Source organism: Heloderma suspectum, chromosome 2 (genome assembly GCF_057233095.1).
Source record: "Heloderma suspectum isolate Gila_16-S chromosome 2, 16-S_ref, whole genome shotgun sequence".
Lineage (NCBI taxonomy): Eukaryota > Metazoa > Chordata > Lepidosauria > Squamata > Helodermatidae > Heloderma > Heloderma suspectum.
In genome coordinates this window covers 174847510-174863200 of record NC_139459.1, presented here as the reverse complement: position 1 = coordinate 174863200, position 15691 = coordinate 174847510, and the positions used below count along the sequence as shown (strand labels likewise).

Genomic DNA, 15691 nt, shown 5'->3' with positions numbered 1-15691 from the left:
GGCTGGGAAGGAGGGGGAGGAAATGGAGCTGGTTGCATGTTCTGATTGTACACATGATACTAAGGAGAATGAGAGGGAACACTCCACAGAGAAAGCAAAGATGCTCCCACTCCCTCTCCTTAGGCTTCCAAAATTGTGTTTTGGCATGAATATCACCTGTAAAGAGGCGCAAATTATCCTGATTTGGTTACATGAGTGCAGCTCCCCACTTTAGACAATATGCAAAAGCATGGGGAAAAGAATCATAAAACACTCATGGTCTCCTCTCTCAATCATTCTGGGGAATATCCAAAGCCAGAGCTAGTATTTTGGGGCCTGTGAACAAGAGATTATCAGTGGGTCCTCCTGCTTCCACTTGACCCTTAGACATAAAAAGAGCCCTGCTGGATCAGACCAAGGGTCCATCGAGTCCAGCATTCTGTTCACACGGTGGCCAACCAGCTGCCCACGGGAAACCCACAAGCAGGACATGAGTGCAACAGCACCTTCGTGCCCATGTTCCCCAGCAACTGGTGTACATAGGCACACTGCCTCTGATACTGGAGGTAGCACATAGCCGTCAAGACTAGTAGCCTTTGAGAGCCTTCTCCTCCATGCATTTGTCTAACCCCCTTTTAAAGCCATCCAAATTGGTGGCCATCACTACATCTTGCAGTTGTGAATTCTATAGTTTAACTATGTGCTGTGTGAAGAACTTCCTTTTATCTTTCCTGTGTCTCCTACCTATCAGCTTCATGGGATGACCCCACTGGGTTCTAGTATTGTGAAGGAGGGAGAATCCACTTTCTCCACACCATGCATGATTTTGTACATCTCTATCGTGTCTCTCCTTATTCACCTTTTCCCAAGGTAAACAAGGATCTCTGGGCTCCAGCAAATGCCCAACCCTGCCCACTGCTGGTGCTGGCCATTTCCAAGGCTGAATTGAGAAAAATAGATGGAAGCAGGGAGAAAAAAGCTGTGTGGATCTGTGGGTGGGGGCATGAACAAAATAATATGGTGACCCAGACAGGGGCACATCAATATGCTAGAACAAAGCTGCAAAACATTGACTTAACTTATGGATTTGCAAAATGGCTTTGTTCCATAGCTTCATGTCTTGGGAAGGCTGTTGCCACATTTGTAGTTCATCTGCCCGCCCTATTCACATCTAAAGTGGTGGGTAGGGTGCTACTATTTAGAAATAGTAACTATAATTTAAATAGAAATATAAGACATCTTACCATAGACTGTGATCAAGGTGACTTGCGTGCCACTCTGTCTGCTCTCAGGGTGCTGACTGTCGATGGGCAACTCCAAGGACCCGCCCTGCTCTCCCTTCTTAGGGTTCTTTGACTTTAAACCAGACTTGGGCTGTGCAGCCCATCAAATCAAGGACACCTTTAAATATTGTCCTCTGACAGCTCTTCAAATAGAGGACTGTCCTGTGTAAAGTAAGACACCTGGCCACGCTAGCAATATTTTACAGGGAGGATTCAGGTCCCCTCCCTGTGCAACGCTTTTGATGTAAACAACAAAAAAAGCAGACCCACTTCCTGTTCTAAATGTAAATGGGGCAGACACATGGACAACAAACATGGCTGCCCCCATGATGTTTAGTTTGGCCCGCAGAGCCCCGAGTAAGTGGCTCTGAGCTTTCCAGTGGAAGAGTGGGATACAGAAGTATAATAAATAACACTCCTTTAGTTGAGGCTAAAGAACTTAATGGAGGCTTGAAATAAAAACAATTAAAATACATGAAGATACTGGGGCTCACCTGATTAGAAGACACCAGTAATGCTGAACCAGAGGTTTCACATGTCCTGAGGTTACAATCCGCTCAAAGAAAGGAGATTAACCACTGAGTGGAGGCAATTCTTTAGCAGAGGCAAGAAAAAGAACTCTGGATTGCATCACTAGCCAAGAATATTAATGCTAGAATTTCAGAGGGCAATGCGGCAATTTTCTTAAACTACCTGTTTTAGAGGCTTCCAAAGTAAGGAGTAGGGTAATCCTATAACTGTTATCCTCAAGTATGTTTACTCCAAAGTAAATCTCATTGTGTTCAGAGAGGCTTTGCCAGTCAGTATGTACAGCCTGGTTGAGACAGGACATATAACAAAGCTAATACATTCCATAGCCATCACAAGCAGTCATCATTTTGTACCAAAATTACCATATCTGTATTCTTTTTGGTGCCAAATTATAAAGTTCCTGTTCACCCAGGCATGCTGAAGAGAATGTTGAAATCTTGACATTTTAAAATTGTAAATTTAATTCCATCTCAGCTGATTTATTGTTGTTGTTTTTTCTCTGCTGGATGTATGTTTTTAATGTATCTATTTAATTTTACTGTTGTTATATTATACTGTTTTTATCATCTTACATACACCACCTTGGGATCGCCCTTGGTGATGAAGGGATGCTATAGAATCTTTTGAAATAAATAAAACAATTCATTTCCCCTCCTCTAATGGATCAACAGCCTCATTCGACTTTGACTTTTTAGGCAGCAGACACTGTTTTGCTCTGTTGAGGCGGGTAGGAAAACAGACACATGCGTACCTACACTGAACACGGTACAGGCTGCATAAACCTGCAGCTATTTCATAAGGTTGAGACTGTGTCCCCAGAGGCAGCAGCTGACGAAGTTGGGTGCATGGGAGGCTTGTTAACCAAAGCATTTCCCCCTGTTGTGGTTTATACTTTCCTAGATGAACCTCGGGACTTAGCAAGGCCTTGGCAAGGAAAATGGTATAATTCTTCTCGAATACATGCTGTTTATTTGCCAGTTGGGCGCTCAGAAGAGTTTTAACCACCAGAGATGCGATCCTGCAGGATGCTGACGCAGGACACACAGCAGCTTTGCATGAGGCTGTAGTATAACCCTCCTTTGCTATGCTGCCTCTGTGCCAAGAGCCACTATTGCTGAAGGCCGTTCACATGAAGATGACATCCCATGCCTTGCTTTAAAGCCAGGGGGTCCCCAGTGCGGTGCCTGCGGGTGCCTGCAAAGCTCTCCACTCCCTGCCCCCTTCAAAAATTACTTTTAATTTTAAAAACTTGGACAACTTAGGGCACCAGGTTCTCCTTCCTGTTCCTGAACCTGCTGCTGATCCGCTGCTCAACGGGCAGAAAGAGACGCAAACAGTGGCTTCCTGGCCCCATCCAGTCTTCTTCTGTCCACACAGACCTGCCCACACAGCTCTCTCTTTCTCTCCACTCCCAGCCTCTAGCAGGGCATGCTGACTCGAAGCCGCACTGCTGCGCAGTTGCAACGGGGTGGGGGGTCAAAGTGGTGCCATGTAGATGGGGCCCTAGTCATCTTCTTTCTCTACCTTCCTAGCCCCGGCCTTGCTCTTTCTCTCCCACTCACCCCTTTATCTTGCGGTTTCTCCCCACTCCCAGCCTCTAGCCTCGCCATTTCTCTCCCCCTTCCCCACTTTTTGGCTGGCCAGGCCCTCATAGCAGCCATTATGTGACTAGCGCATCCTCCATGGGAGCCGTTTTGTGGTGGCGCCCACAGCAGTTTCTCAAATTTCCAAATGTGACCACAGGTCCAAAAAGGTTGGGGCCCATGTGTTAGAGTACTTGGTTTTCAGGAACTGCCTGGGCTAGAACTAGAAACATTCAGCTGTTTGTGCAGTTATCCTGTGTGATGCATTACCAGAACGACAGATTGGAGCCTCTTCCTGGGCACTGAAGTATTCTCAGGCTCTGGGCTGGCTCCGCCCACCCAAGCTGGCCATTGGGCCACCTGGACCAGAAGGGCTATAAAAAGCTTCCTGATTGGACTGGGACTTTGAGCAAGCATCGTTTCCCTGGCTCCGGTGCGTCCCTCGGCCCTGTCTCCCTGGCACAGAACCTGGCTTCCCTCTAATAGCTGCCTACAGCTCAGCCATGACGCTGGCAGGCCGCTCTTGCCTGAGGCGCCTGTGTATGACTCTGTTCTTGCTTCTCCTGAAAGGAGCCCATGAACCAGAGGAAACATGGGCTGCTGGGTATTCTAAAAGTGAAAAACAGGAGGTCCTTAGTTTCAGGTGAGCAGCCAGCAGTGGTCATGGTGGCCAACTCCTGAAGCAGTGTGGCACGGACTGCTTATGCTACAGCCCTGCACTTCCCTCCTCGCTTCGGGTGCCCAGTTACACATCGTCAAAAAGAGCAAATACTTCACAAAGAGAGGACACAAATGTATGCAAAAATGTAACATACAGTAATTCATATGTATAGCTGCAAGCTTATAACGAATGTTTATAATGTTAATAGAAATATAAGCCATCGTGGGGAAGACTGCGACCAGGTGACCTCTGAACGGAGTGCAAAAGGAGCGATGGGGGAGCATGAATGTGTATGGCCTGGACTGGAGAAAGGCCAGGACCCAGCATCCATAGAGCCTCAGGAGGCAGCACTCGTGGCTCATCCTGGCAGCGCAGTACAGGGGTCAGCAGGGGCCAGGTAGCAATCACAGGCCATAGCAGCACGTTGTCATTGTTTCCAAAAGCCAATAAAACGTGCATCTGAGACAAGCCACTGCCATAGGATGCGATCTTGCTCCAGGAAACCAGGTTGTGCTGCATCGCAGGGACAGGGAGGAGGCAAAGCCCAGGTGGGCAAGGGAGAGGTAGTTGAGGGAGGAATACATGGGCGTGCAGAGAAGGTGGATGCCACAGGAGACCAGAAGGACAATGAGCAAGTTGCGCAGGAGAATGAGCAAAGACATGGAGAGGAGCATCATGAAGGCTATGCCTTCATGCTCTGTCTACTTGAAGAGCTATGGCAGAATGGCTCCAGAAATAAAGGTTTGGTTCCCTTGCTCCATGGTACCCCTGGGGAGAAAAATAAAGGAAATGGAACATGTAGCAGTCAGATACTTCTGAACCTGGGTATTGCAACAGAGAGGACATAGGGTGAGTTCAAGGGATGAGCTTAAAAGGGGGGTGCTTTTTGTGAAACTGATGTCCTCCGGTGAAAAGTACCCCTTTGCAGCAATTACGTCTCCGTTCATCGTCATCCTAATGTCATCATTGTTTCAGCAATTATTTTCACAAGGGTGCTGCAAAGAAGTGGCACACATCCAGGGAATTCTCCCTGTAACTGGCATTGAGGTGCTGGCAGCAGGACTCCATTATGAGCTTCTTTTCAGCCACAATTGACTGTGATTTTGGAGCCATTTTTTCCTTCATGTTGGCTTTTTTCACTCTAACAACAGCAACCTCAGCATTGTGTAGCTGAACAGATCTGGCTATGTGGTAATGTCACTGGGGACAGATGAAGCTAACACAGAATGAGGGTAGTTATTCATGAATAGGCATTGCCTTCACTCTGAATTAGCTTCATTTGCCCTCAGTGACAACATCATCTGGCCAAAACTGATTGGCTAAATGATAACATCACTCTTACTAGTAGAGGGGGAAATGGTTCTGGAGTAACAGCTGAACAAGGCTGAGAACACAATCCTACAAACATAAACAAGGTAAGCTTTGGAGGGTCTTCAGAACCCCCTTTTCCTCGCTGAAAGTGTTCCCTATGGTAGCTCAACCCTAGTGAATTGACATGTGCATGTTCATCACTTGTCAATTGCAAATGACAATTTGCATGTATTACAGAGCTTTCTTTTCACCCAACATCACCTAATTCACAAAGATTTTCAGTGGAAACCGCTCACACATTCAGGACTGGTCTTCAACCGCAAATATTAGTAGTAGTAGTAGTAGTAGTAGTATTTACATTTCTATACCGCCCAATAGCCGAAGCTCTCTGGATGGTTTACAAAGATTAAAAACATTAAAAATACAATATACAGAGATTAAAAACGATTTACATAAAAAACACATGAACGGACAATATACACAAAAGAAACATATATCTAAAACAACTTCAAACAAACAATCTCAAAAACAAACAACCATAACCATAAGACATTCCAGGATCGATTAAACACTTATCATATACTGCCAAATGCCTGGGAGAAGAGAAAGTCTTAACCTGGCGCCAAAAAGATAACAATGTTGGCACCAGGAGGGCCTCATCGGGAAGATCATTCCATAATTTGGGGGCCACCACTGAAAAGGCCCTCTCCCTTGTTGCTGTCTTCCGAGCTTCCCTCGGTGTAGGCAGCTGAAGGAGGGCCTTAGATGTTGAGCGTAGTATACAGGTAGGTTCATGTCAGTAGAGGCGCTGTGTCAGATATTGTGTCACAAGCTGTGTAAGGCTTTATAGGTTAAAACCAGCACCTTGAATTGGGCTCAGAAACATACAGGCAGCCAGTGCAAGCGGACCAGAGTTGATCTTATATAATAGAATCATAGAATAGTAGGGTTGGAAGGGGCCTACAAGGCCATTGAGTCCAACCCCCTGCTCAAGGCAGGAATCCAAGTCAGAGCATCCCTGACAGATGGCTGTCCAGCCTCCTCTTGAATGCCTCCAGTAATGGCCCAGTTACCTTCCTAGGTAATGGGCTCCATTGTCATATTGCCCCAACAGTCAGGAAGTTTTTCCTGATGTTCAGCCAGAATCTGGCTTCCTGTAACTTGAGCCCATGATTCCGTGTCCTGCACTCTGGGATGATCGAGAAGAGATGCTGGCCTTCCTCTCTGTGACAACCTTTCAAGTACTTGAAGAGCGCTATCATATCTCCCCTCAGTCTTCTCTTCTCAAGGCTAAACATGCCCAGTTCTTTCAGTCTCTCCTCATAGGGCTTTGTTTCCAGTCCCCTGATCATCTTTGTTGCCCTCCTCTGAACCCTGTTCAGACCTTCTGGTCCCTTTGATCAATCTGGCTGCCACATTTTGCACGAGCTGCAGTTTCTGAACTGTCTTCAACTGAAGCCAGGTTATCCCTGTCCAGATAGGGGCATAGCTGGGCCACCAACCAAAGTTGGTAGAAGGCACTCCGTGCCACTGAGGCCACCTCAGCCTCAGGTGACAAAGATGGCTCAAGGAGAACCCCCAAGCTACGAACCTACTCCTTCAGGGGCAGAGCAGCCCCATCCAGAACAGGTTGAGCACCCTCCATCCAGTCAGCAGAACCACTCACCAACAGCATCTCAGTCTTATCTGGATCGAGTTTCGGTTTATTAGCCCTCATCCAGTCCATTGTCGCAGCCAGGCACCGTTTTAGCACATCCACAGCCTCACCTGAAGCAGATGAAAAATAGAATGAAGTACACCATTTTAGATTGCAAATGGGGGGGGGAGTTCACATTTTTTGATGTTCCACTGCTTGAAATAAATCCCAGTAAATAGAAAATCAGTGCATCAAAGAGCAAACACAGATAGCACCTTTCATCGTGATGGGCTTGTGGTAAGTTTCTTGTGTGTGGAAGCATGAAAAAACATGCAGTTTTGGCTTCAATCCACAATCAACTGTGAATTATCAAGGGATGTAGATGCATGTGTGAATCAACTCCCAGATAATATTTGTGCAGGACACAGATGGGGAAATGAGGTGAATTGACCTGAATGAGGTGTTGACCTGGTGTTGAATGGGGTACAGCTACCCTTGAAAGACCAGGTCCGCAGACTGGGGGTCATTTTGGACTCCCAGCTGTCCATGGAGGCTCAGGTGTCAGCTGTGAGCTGGACAGCGCTGTATCAGCTCCATCTGATACGGCGGCTGCGCCCCTTCCTTCCCGACCATCTGCTCCCATCGGTAGTACATGCCCCGGTCTCCTCTCGTTTAGACTACTGTAATGCGCTCTACGTGGGGTTACCCTTGAAGACAGTTCGGAAGCTGCAGCTGGTACAGAACGCGGCGGCTCGCCTGATTAAAGGCAGCCGCCGGCGAGATCATATCACTCCAGTGCTGAAGGAGTTGAACTGGTTACCAGTTGTTTTCCGGGCCAAATTCAAGGTGTTGGTTTTGACCTTTAAAACCCTATATGGTTCCGGCCCAGCCTATCTTAAGGAGCGCCTCCAGCAACACCAGACAGGCCGCTTAACAAGACGGATGGCCTTCTCTCTGTCCCATCAGCCAGGACAGTTAGACTGGTGGGGACGAGGGAGAGGGCCTTTTCTGTGGTGGCCCCCACTCTGTGGAACTCCCTCCCTAGGGAACTCTGCCATGCCCCCTCTTTAATGAGCTTCCGTTGTGCATTAAAAATGTGGTTGTTCAGGCAGGCATTTGGGGTGGGTTAGGGTATTTTAGAAAATGTTTTTACTGTAGAATTTTATTGTTTTAAACTGTTTTATTGTATGCTGTACATCGCCCAGAGTGGCTGGGTGACCAGCCAGATGGTTGATTAATAAATTTAATAATAAAAAATAAAATAAATTGTTCTACATCAAGGTTTTATTAGTTTTAAGGCTGTGTACCGTCAATGATCTTTATGAAGAAATGGGAACCATTTGCCCTTTCTTCCCTATTTATTATCTGTTACAGACATTTTTATTTCTCACTTCAATTAAATCTGCAGCATGGTCTTACATGAAAAGTAAAAATTACAATTATCAATGAAATATAAAAATTAACAAGGCAGCAAATCTCAATGCAGCATAAGAACATTGTGACCATTCCCAACTGTTCTGTCCCTGCTCTCACCTTTTTCCCTAATTTCTCAGTGCTCTGTTTTTTTTTAAATAACAACAACCACCAAAAGCCTAAAACAAATTGTTATATACCTTACAGTGCAGTTCTAAGCAACTTTACTCCCATTGAATATGCAGAACGTTTGGGCGATATAGTTCCTCTTTTTTAGCAAGGGCCACCCTACTATGTTTTTACCCAGCTGATTTGTGAATGGCCACTATTAAAGTAATTATCACTGTCTGTAGTTTCTGCATTTCATTTGCCTCTGACTTCGGCATTTACAATTCCCCCTACAACCATACATACTAGGGGTTTGCACCTTGGGATAATGTTGCTTTTAAAATGCATTAATTACTTTAAATTAATTTAGAGAGTAATCCTACGTCCCCTAGACAGCACCTGGGGGATATAGGATTTTTCAGTTTCTGGGCTCTGAGGTTAGAACCAGGGCTCTGACCTCATAACCCAGAAACCGTGCTCCCTGGCCCCTCCCCTGCCCCTTTGTAGCCAATGCGGTTCTGCCCACTCCAGCTATGTCTCCGTGCTCGGAAATGCAACACAGAGACAGGGAAAAGGGGACAGTCCCAGGGGCAGGGAGGAGAGAAGATTGCAGAAGCAGTGTTACACAGCCTCCTATGTGCCATGAGGCCTCCCGCTCTGCCACTCTGAAGCTCCCTGGCTAGACGGGCGAAATCGCCTGTCTAGCCAAAAATGCAGGGCGGCCGGAGCATGGAGGAAAAGATCGCCTCCATGCCCTGTCCACCCTGCATTGGATAGTCATCGGCTCCAAGTTCAGAGACTGATGACTAACTCCACAGGATTACGTGTTTAAATGGGCCCACATGGTTGAAGCCCACAGTAACGTCTTCCGCCACTACAGGCTGACTTCCCTAACTAGCACATAGCTTTGCAGCCCATAGAGTTGGAAGCCAGGGGAGATAAATAGGCCGAGAGACAGAGTTCTACATCCCCCTCAGGGAAATGGAGTGCCCACACCCCACCCTCAGGGGGCTATAGGGGAGCCCTATGGCAGGGGCCGTGCATAGGGGTGCCAGCAGATATGTCTTCACTCAGGCAGGGCAGGCACCATGTGTCCAGTTCTGATAGCTGCGGAAGTTTACTTGTAGACTTCGCTGTATCAAACTAGGGGCTATTCCAGCCCATGCGAAACTGGGTCCACTCACTACTGATCTATAAAAAAGCGAGAGACAGGGCCCACCCTCAGGCCGACAAACTAAAAAAATAACTCATACAAGGCAAGGACTGCATGACCTACAAAGCCCCCTCCGACTCCATAATGCCACTGACAAAAATCAAAAGGAAATCGCAGTAACCTTTGAAGTGGCCAAAGCAGTAAGCCAAACATTGCGCCACTTCCTATGCTGGCGGGGGGGGGGGGGGTGTTTTGTTTTTTAGATCTCTCCTACGGTGTTTTAAGTGCATACCTAAAAACGTAAGTCTGAATACAACAAAGATGTCTGGGAGCTCTAATTGGCTGTTGATCCTTGTTAAGGGGGTTAACTTGTGTGAACTGGCCCCTAGGTGGCGCAGGAAGGCAAGATAACTCTTAACAAGTACTTATGTTGGGATAGAAATGTTCCAACCAACCATACAGGATGGCCGATGTATCTCAGTCAAGCAAAGAGTTAAGATTTATAAGCTCCCGAAGGTACAATCTGCGGCTTTCACTCTCTATGGAGACCATGCCCCTATCCACCGAAATAGCTCACCCCCAGCTTGCTTGCAGGGCTGATCTTCTGAAGAGCTACCCAAGTGCTTTTGCTCCCAACTAGGAAAAATGCTAGAACACAGAAAGCGGTCATCAACTTCTTATCTGACCCCTTCTGGCAGAAAATTCCAGCCAACACTTCTGGTGCCAGATTCAGAATTCCTCACTGACATACAGTAGAACTTGAGTCTCAAACTCCAGGTACGTCCCATTGCCTTCTTGATCAAAGTCTCTGATTATTAAGGCTGGAGACAAAAAGTGTCGTGGCTTTTGGGGAGAGGGGGGATTCCCAGAAGGTATTGAAGGTGCTGCGTTAGAGGCCCTCATTGTCCATAGTGCACATATTCATCCCAGTATTCTCTATGGTGTTCTCTCAAACAGGTTTTATAATGCTTCAAAAACCTGCAAAACCTGTTTGACCAGGGATGACAGTATAAAAGAGGAATCTCTATAGCACGGGAAATCCATGCTTCCTCAAACCACTTCCAACTCCCTTAAAAACTCTTGTGTGTGTTTTTCACCCAAGTCATTACCATTGTTGCCTTCTTGTTTTGAAATCCCACCCTAAACTGAAATGGCGCCCCTAAAGAAAAATCCCTCTTGCTCCTCCTCCTGCTAAGAGCATCGCTGGTGTCTACAGACCCGTGGTGTATAATTTGCCTTCCAGTGTTGCAAAGTTATGAATTTTGCTACAAGTACTCCCCTTGCAACCAAAAGTTTACGTTCTTCGAAAATGCCCCTATTCCTGAAATGTATCCCAAGATCAAGATGATTGTGAAAATGAATTTTGTAAACAAAATTTTGTAGACACCATATTTAAGGGTGTCATCTATGATATTCTTATTCAGAGATTGGTCAGTGTGGTTTTCGTTTTTTACATTGTGAGATCTTGAGAAATCTTGGTACATGGAGTTAGAAATCATGAGAAATGAAAAAATGTAGTGTATTTGAGCATAATTTCATTCCAGTTCCTGGTATGTCATCCTAACATTTTCAAACACCTCCAGAAGCCTGAGGACTAGAAACAGCTTTGTCATGGGGGTTTAAATATAAAACTGGGATTCTATGAGTCCTAGCAAGAGCCAATGGGCCACATAACGTACATCCCACAACTAGACAGTTAGGAATCTTAAACTTGATTCTTTGGAGTTTCTCAGGGATTCCTCAAGGAGGAGATCAGTAATGGTGACCTTCCCTGAAATACAGCTTGATCAATGTCCTCACTCTCAAACTTTCTGTGCAAGGTGCCATCACAGGGGATGGGTACCACAAAACATAGTGATGGCCACCAATTTGGATAGCTTTAAATGGGGGTTAGACAAATTCTGGAGGAGAAGGCTATCAATGCCTACTAGTCCTGATGGCTATATGATTCCTCTGGTATCAGAGGCATTATGCCTATGTAGACCAGTTGCTGAGGAACATGGGCAGGAGGGTGCTGTTGCACTCATGTCCTGCTTGTGGGTTTCCTGTGGGCAGCTGTTTGGTCCACAGAAAAGCTGGTAAACAGAATGCTGGACTAGATGGACCCTTGCTCTGATCCAGCAGGGCTCTTCTTATGCTCTTATGAGAGAGTTGGACACATTTTAAGTTGCACTCTTAATTCATGTAATGGTGAAGCCTAGTGGGTCTGGCCCATGCCCTCATATAAATATATTTATTTCTTTTATTTAAATTCCACCTTTCCACTAAAGATAGTGCTTAAGGTGACTGAAAGTGTGCCCTGAAAAGTGCCCCAACACCCTCTGCAATGCAGAGGTGTACAGGGTCTTTAGCAGATGGTAACTTCACAGTAGGCAGTGTGAAAACTACTGCTCCAGATGAGGGGCAGGCAACCCGGTGCCCTTCGATTAGCCCCAGCCAGCATGGCCAGAGGTCAGGGATTATGGGAGTTGTAGTCATCTGGACAGCTCCAGGTCACCAACCCAGATCTAGATCATTACCCTTCAGCTAGTGGTTACTAAGTCCACCACCATTTTAAAGCTCAAGACAGCACATGTGGGGTTCATTTCATCCTCCCAGCAACCCTGTGAGGCAGGTTAGGCTGAGAGGAAGTGACTTGCCCAAGGCCATCCCATGAGCTGAGCAGGGATTTGAATCTGGGTCTTCCAAACCCAGCAAGGACTGTAGCCACTATATCACACAGGCCTCAGGGTCAAAAGAGTCTCTGTCACACATGGGTTTAGTCCCAGTGAATCACGTCCATCACAGCAGGTGTGTGTATTGTATTGTCTCTTAACATACTGGAGTATCCCAGCATTCTGCCCTACCCTTGGGAAAGTGACCAAGAGAATTCTAGAAGAGGCCATCTCCTCTCCCCAAACTCATCCACTCCGCCCAATTCCTTCAATGCTGTTTCCCGCGCCCCCAAGTCTCTGGAATACATATAGGAACACGGGAAGGTGCCTTATACTGAGTCAGACCCTGGGTCCATCTAGCCCAGGACTTTCGACACTGACTGGCAGCAATGGGCTCTCCAGGGTTTCAGGCAGGAGTTTTTCCAGCCCTACCTGCAGATACTGGGGATACAACCTGGAAACATGAGAGAGCTGAGAGACCAACATGGATGATTCTCCATATCTTTTGTTCCCTTCCCCAGTTGAGCCATGGAGCAGTGCAATGAAACCACCATCTCCGGGTTCACCCTTCTAGGCATCACCAGCCGCCCAGAGCTCCAGGGCCTCCTCTCCATGCTCTTCTTCTCAACATATCTGCTGACCCTGGTGGGGAACTTACTCATTGTCCTGCTAATCTGCTCAGACCCCAGTCTCCTCCATGCCCCTATGTACTTCTTCCTCAGCAACCTTTCACTCGCTGACGTTGGCTTCACGTCTGCCACCATTCCCAAGATGCCGCAGACTTTGCTGTCCCAGTCTACGGCGATCTCCTATGTTGGATGCTTTGCTCAGATGTACTTCTTTTTGGCTTTTGCCAACACTGACAGTCTCCTGCTGGCTTCAATGGCTTACGACCGATACGTTGCCATTTGCCACCCTTTGCATTACGCCACCCTGGTGAGCCCCAAACGATGCCTCCTGATGGCAGCCATTTCATGGGCTGTGTCTAACCTCCTGTCCTTGATGTACACAGTGTTGGCATCCCGCCTCTCCTACTGTGTCACCAGGGAAGTCCCCCATTTCTTCTGTGACATCCAGCCCCTGATGAGAATCTCCTGCTCCGACACAAAGCCCCTTCAGACCTTAGTGATGACTGAAGGTTTGATAGACGTCTCGGCCCCATTTCTGCTCATTGTGGGCTCCTATACTCGCATTTTCTATGTGGTGTTGAAGGTGCCCTCTGCTGCCAGGAAGGTAAAGGCCTTCTCCACGTGTGGCTCCCACCTGACTGTGGTGGTCTTGTTCTACAGCACCCTCATCTGGGTCTACTTCCAGCCTCCCTCCAGGAATGCCGGTGGGAAGGACACCGTAGCTGCCATCATGTACACTGTAGTCATCCCCATGTTGAACCCCTTCATCTACACCCTCAGGAATAATGAGATTAAAGGAGCTGCGAGAAGAATCATTAGCAGAAAGAACAACCTTCTGAGAAGTGCATTAGGTCAAATGTTCCTTTGGGTTAAAACCCCTCGTAGACTCCCAAAACTAAGTACAGTCTTTCAGGGTCAGGGCCAGCAAGGGTAGGCATGGTTGGGCACCTGCCAAGGGCCCATATCCCAGCAAGGGCCCGCAGTCAAGAACCCCTAGACTTACTCCTCTTCACCACTGCAATCTGCTTGTTCACCTGCCTCTCACTCTGGGCTGGACAACGGTGGTGGTGAGAAGGAGCAGGAGATGCCCCAGCCTGCTTGCTCCCTGGCTCTCTGCCTGTCAAGCATGCAAGGAGTAGCAATGATGAGGAAGAGGAGGAGGAGGAAGAGCAGCTGGTGACATTGGTGGTAAGAAAGTAGAGTCACTGAGAGAGGGAGCCCACTGAAGAGGCCTTGCCCAAGGGTCCCCCAAAAAACCTGGAGCTGGCACTACCCAGGGTGCTATGTAGTGTACAGCAGAAGGGAGTAATGTAGACTGTTCTGCTCTCACAAGGTGTACCTATGTTGTCCACAAACCCGGCTGAATGAAAAAGTAAATCTAAGGACATATTTGCATTACAAATTTATATTGGTTTCATATGTAACAGTCATGGCTTCCCCCTCAAAGAATCCTGGGAATTGTAGACTGGAGCAAAGAATTCTGTCAAGGGATTCCTACCCCCACGCCCCTAACTACCGGTCCCAGAGTTCCCTGCAAAGAGGAAATGACTGTTAAATCCATTTTAGCCAGGAGTGTTGATACAACGCGAAATACTGATAAGGAGTCCATAGTCCCAGGGGCAGCTTTCCTGGGCCAGTTTCCTTGCAAGAGGAGAACACAGGAGACTTGGGATGCCTTTTGTCATAAATAAAAAAAAACAAGTTTCTGGAGCCACTGGGAAATGGGCGAACGAGTGTGTCCCTCACGCTTATTTCGGCAGTTAAGAGCTTCTGCGTTGCTCCCACAGCCACAAGAAGAAGTAAACCATGGCAGCTCCTCTTTGCTTTGTCCCCCATGCCAAGAAGAAATCTTTGCCTTCTCCATATTCCCTGGGGTTGAGCGTGAGAGTAAGGACAAAGGCATTTTCAAAGATGGCCCCCCTCTGCCAAATTGTTCCTGCCCAGCAGGACAGAAGTAGTGGTGGCGCTGGCTAAAATTGCACCCAAGTCCTTTTCGGGGCCAACTCAAAGTGCTGACTTTGACATTTAGGCTAGATCTATACTACTGCTTTACAGTGGTATTGGTATTGACATGCACTGATAAGTGTTGGGGCACATTACACATTCAATATACTGCTTTTGTAGTGTTATTTCCTGCTTTTTGTTCCACATTATCCAAAATACCGCAACAAATGTCATTGTGTGTCTTACGAGGCATAAATGTGCAAGAGGGATATAGAGTTACCATGATGGGATCGTAATGATATGGCACAAGGTATACATCGGCCTTAAAGCCCTTAGCGCAGCCTTCCCCTGATGCCCTCCAGATTTTTTGACTACAACTCCCATCATCCCCAGCCATGGGAGTTGTTGTCCAAGACATCTGGAGAACACCAGGTTGTGGAAGGCTGACTTGGCAGCTTGGGCACAGGATACTGGAAATATCGCCTTTTCCCGCATATACCTATCCAAGCCTTGAGATCCATTTCATCAGCCCTGCTCTAGGTGTCCCCACCAAGCAAAGTGAAGCGAAGCCTTCTCGGTGGCGGCACTTCCATTTTGGAACACCCTCCCCAGAGAGGCTTTTTTTTTTAAGATTCTTCCAGAATCTTTAATTTTTTAAAAATTAAAAAAAAAATTAAGATTTTCCTTCTCAAAAATGTGATTTAAACATTTTGAATTCTAACCCCGTTTTTTACATGTCATGTATTTTTAAGCAAGCTGTGAAACTTGTCTTATCTCTTATTTTTCAGTGCTGCAGTGTGATGGTT

The 15691-nt window shown here is 47.0% G+C and overlaps 1 protein-coding gene across 1 annotated transcript; it reads left to right on the top strand.

Annotated features, from left to right (window-relative positions):
* The first annotated feature begins 12840 nt into the window (after positions 1 to 12840).
* LOC146353339 (olfactory receptor 1L4-like) lies at positions 12841 to 13875 on the top strand. The gene has a single exon (XM_084829715.1). The coding sequence runs from the start codon at positions 12841 to 12843 to the stop codon at positions 13873 to 13875; it is 1035 nt and encodes a 344-aa protein (XP_084685841.1).
* The last annotated feature ends 1816 nt before the right edge of the window (positions 13876 to 15691 follow it).

Coding starts and splice junctions, on each gene's coding strand:
- LOC146353339 (XM_084829715.1), top strand. CDS start 12,841: ATGGAGCAGTGCAATGAAACCACCATCTCCGGGTTCACCCTTCTAGGC.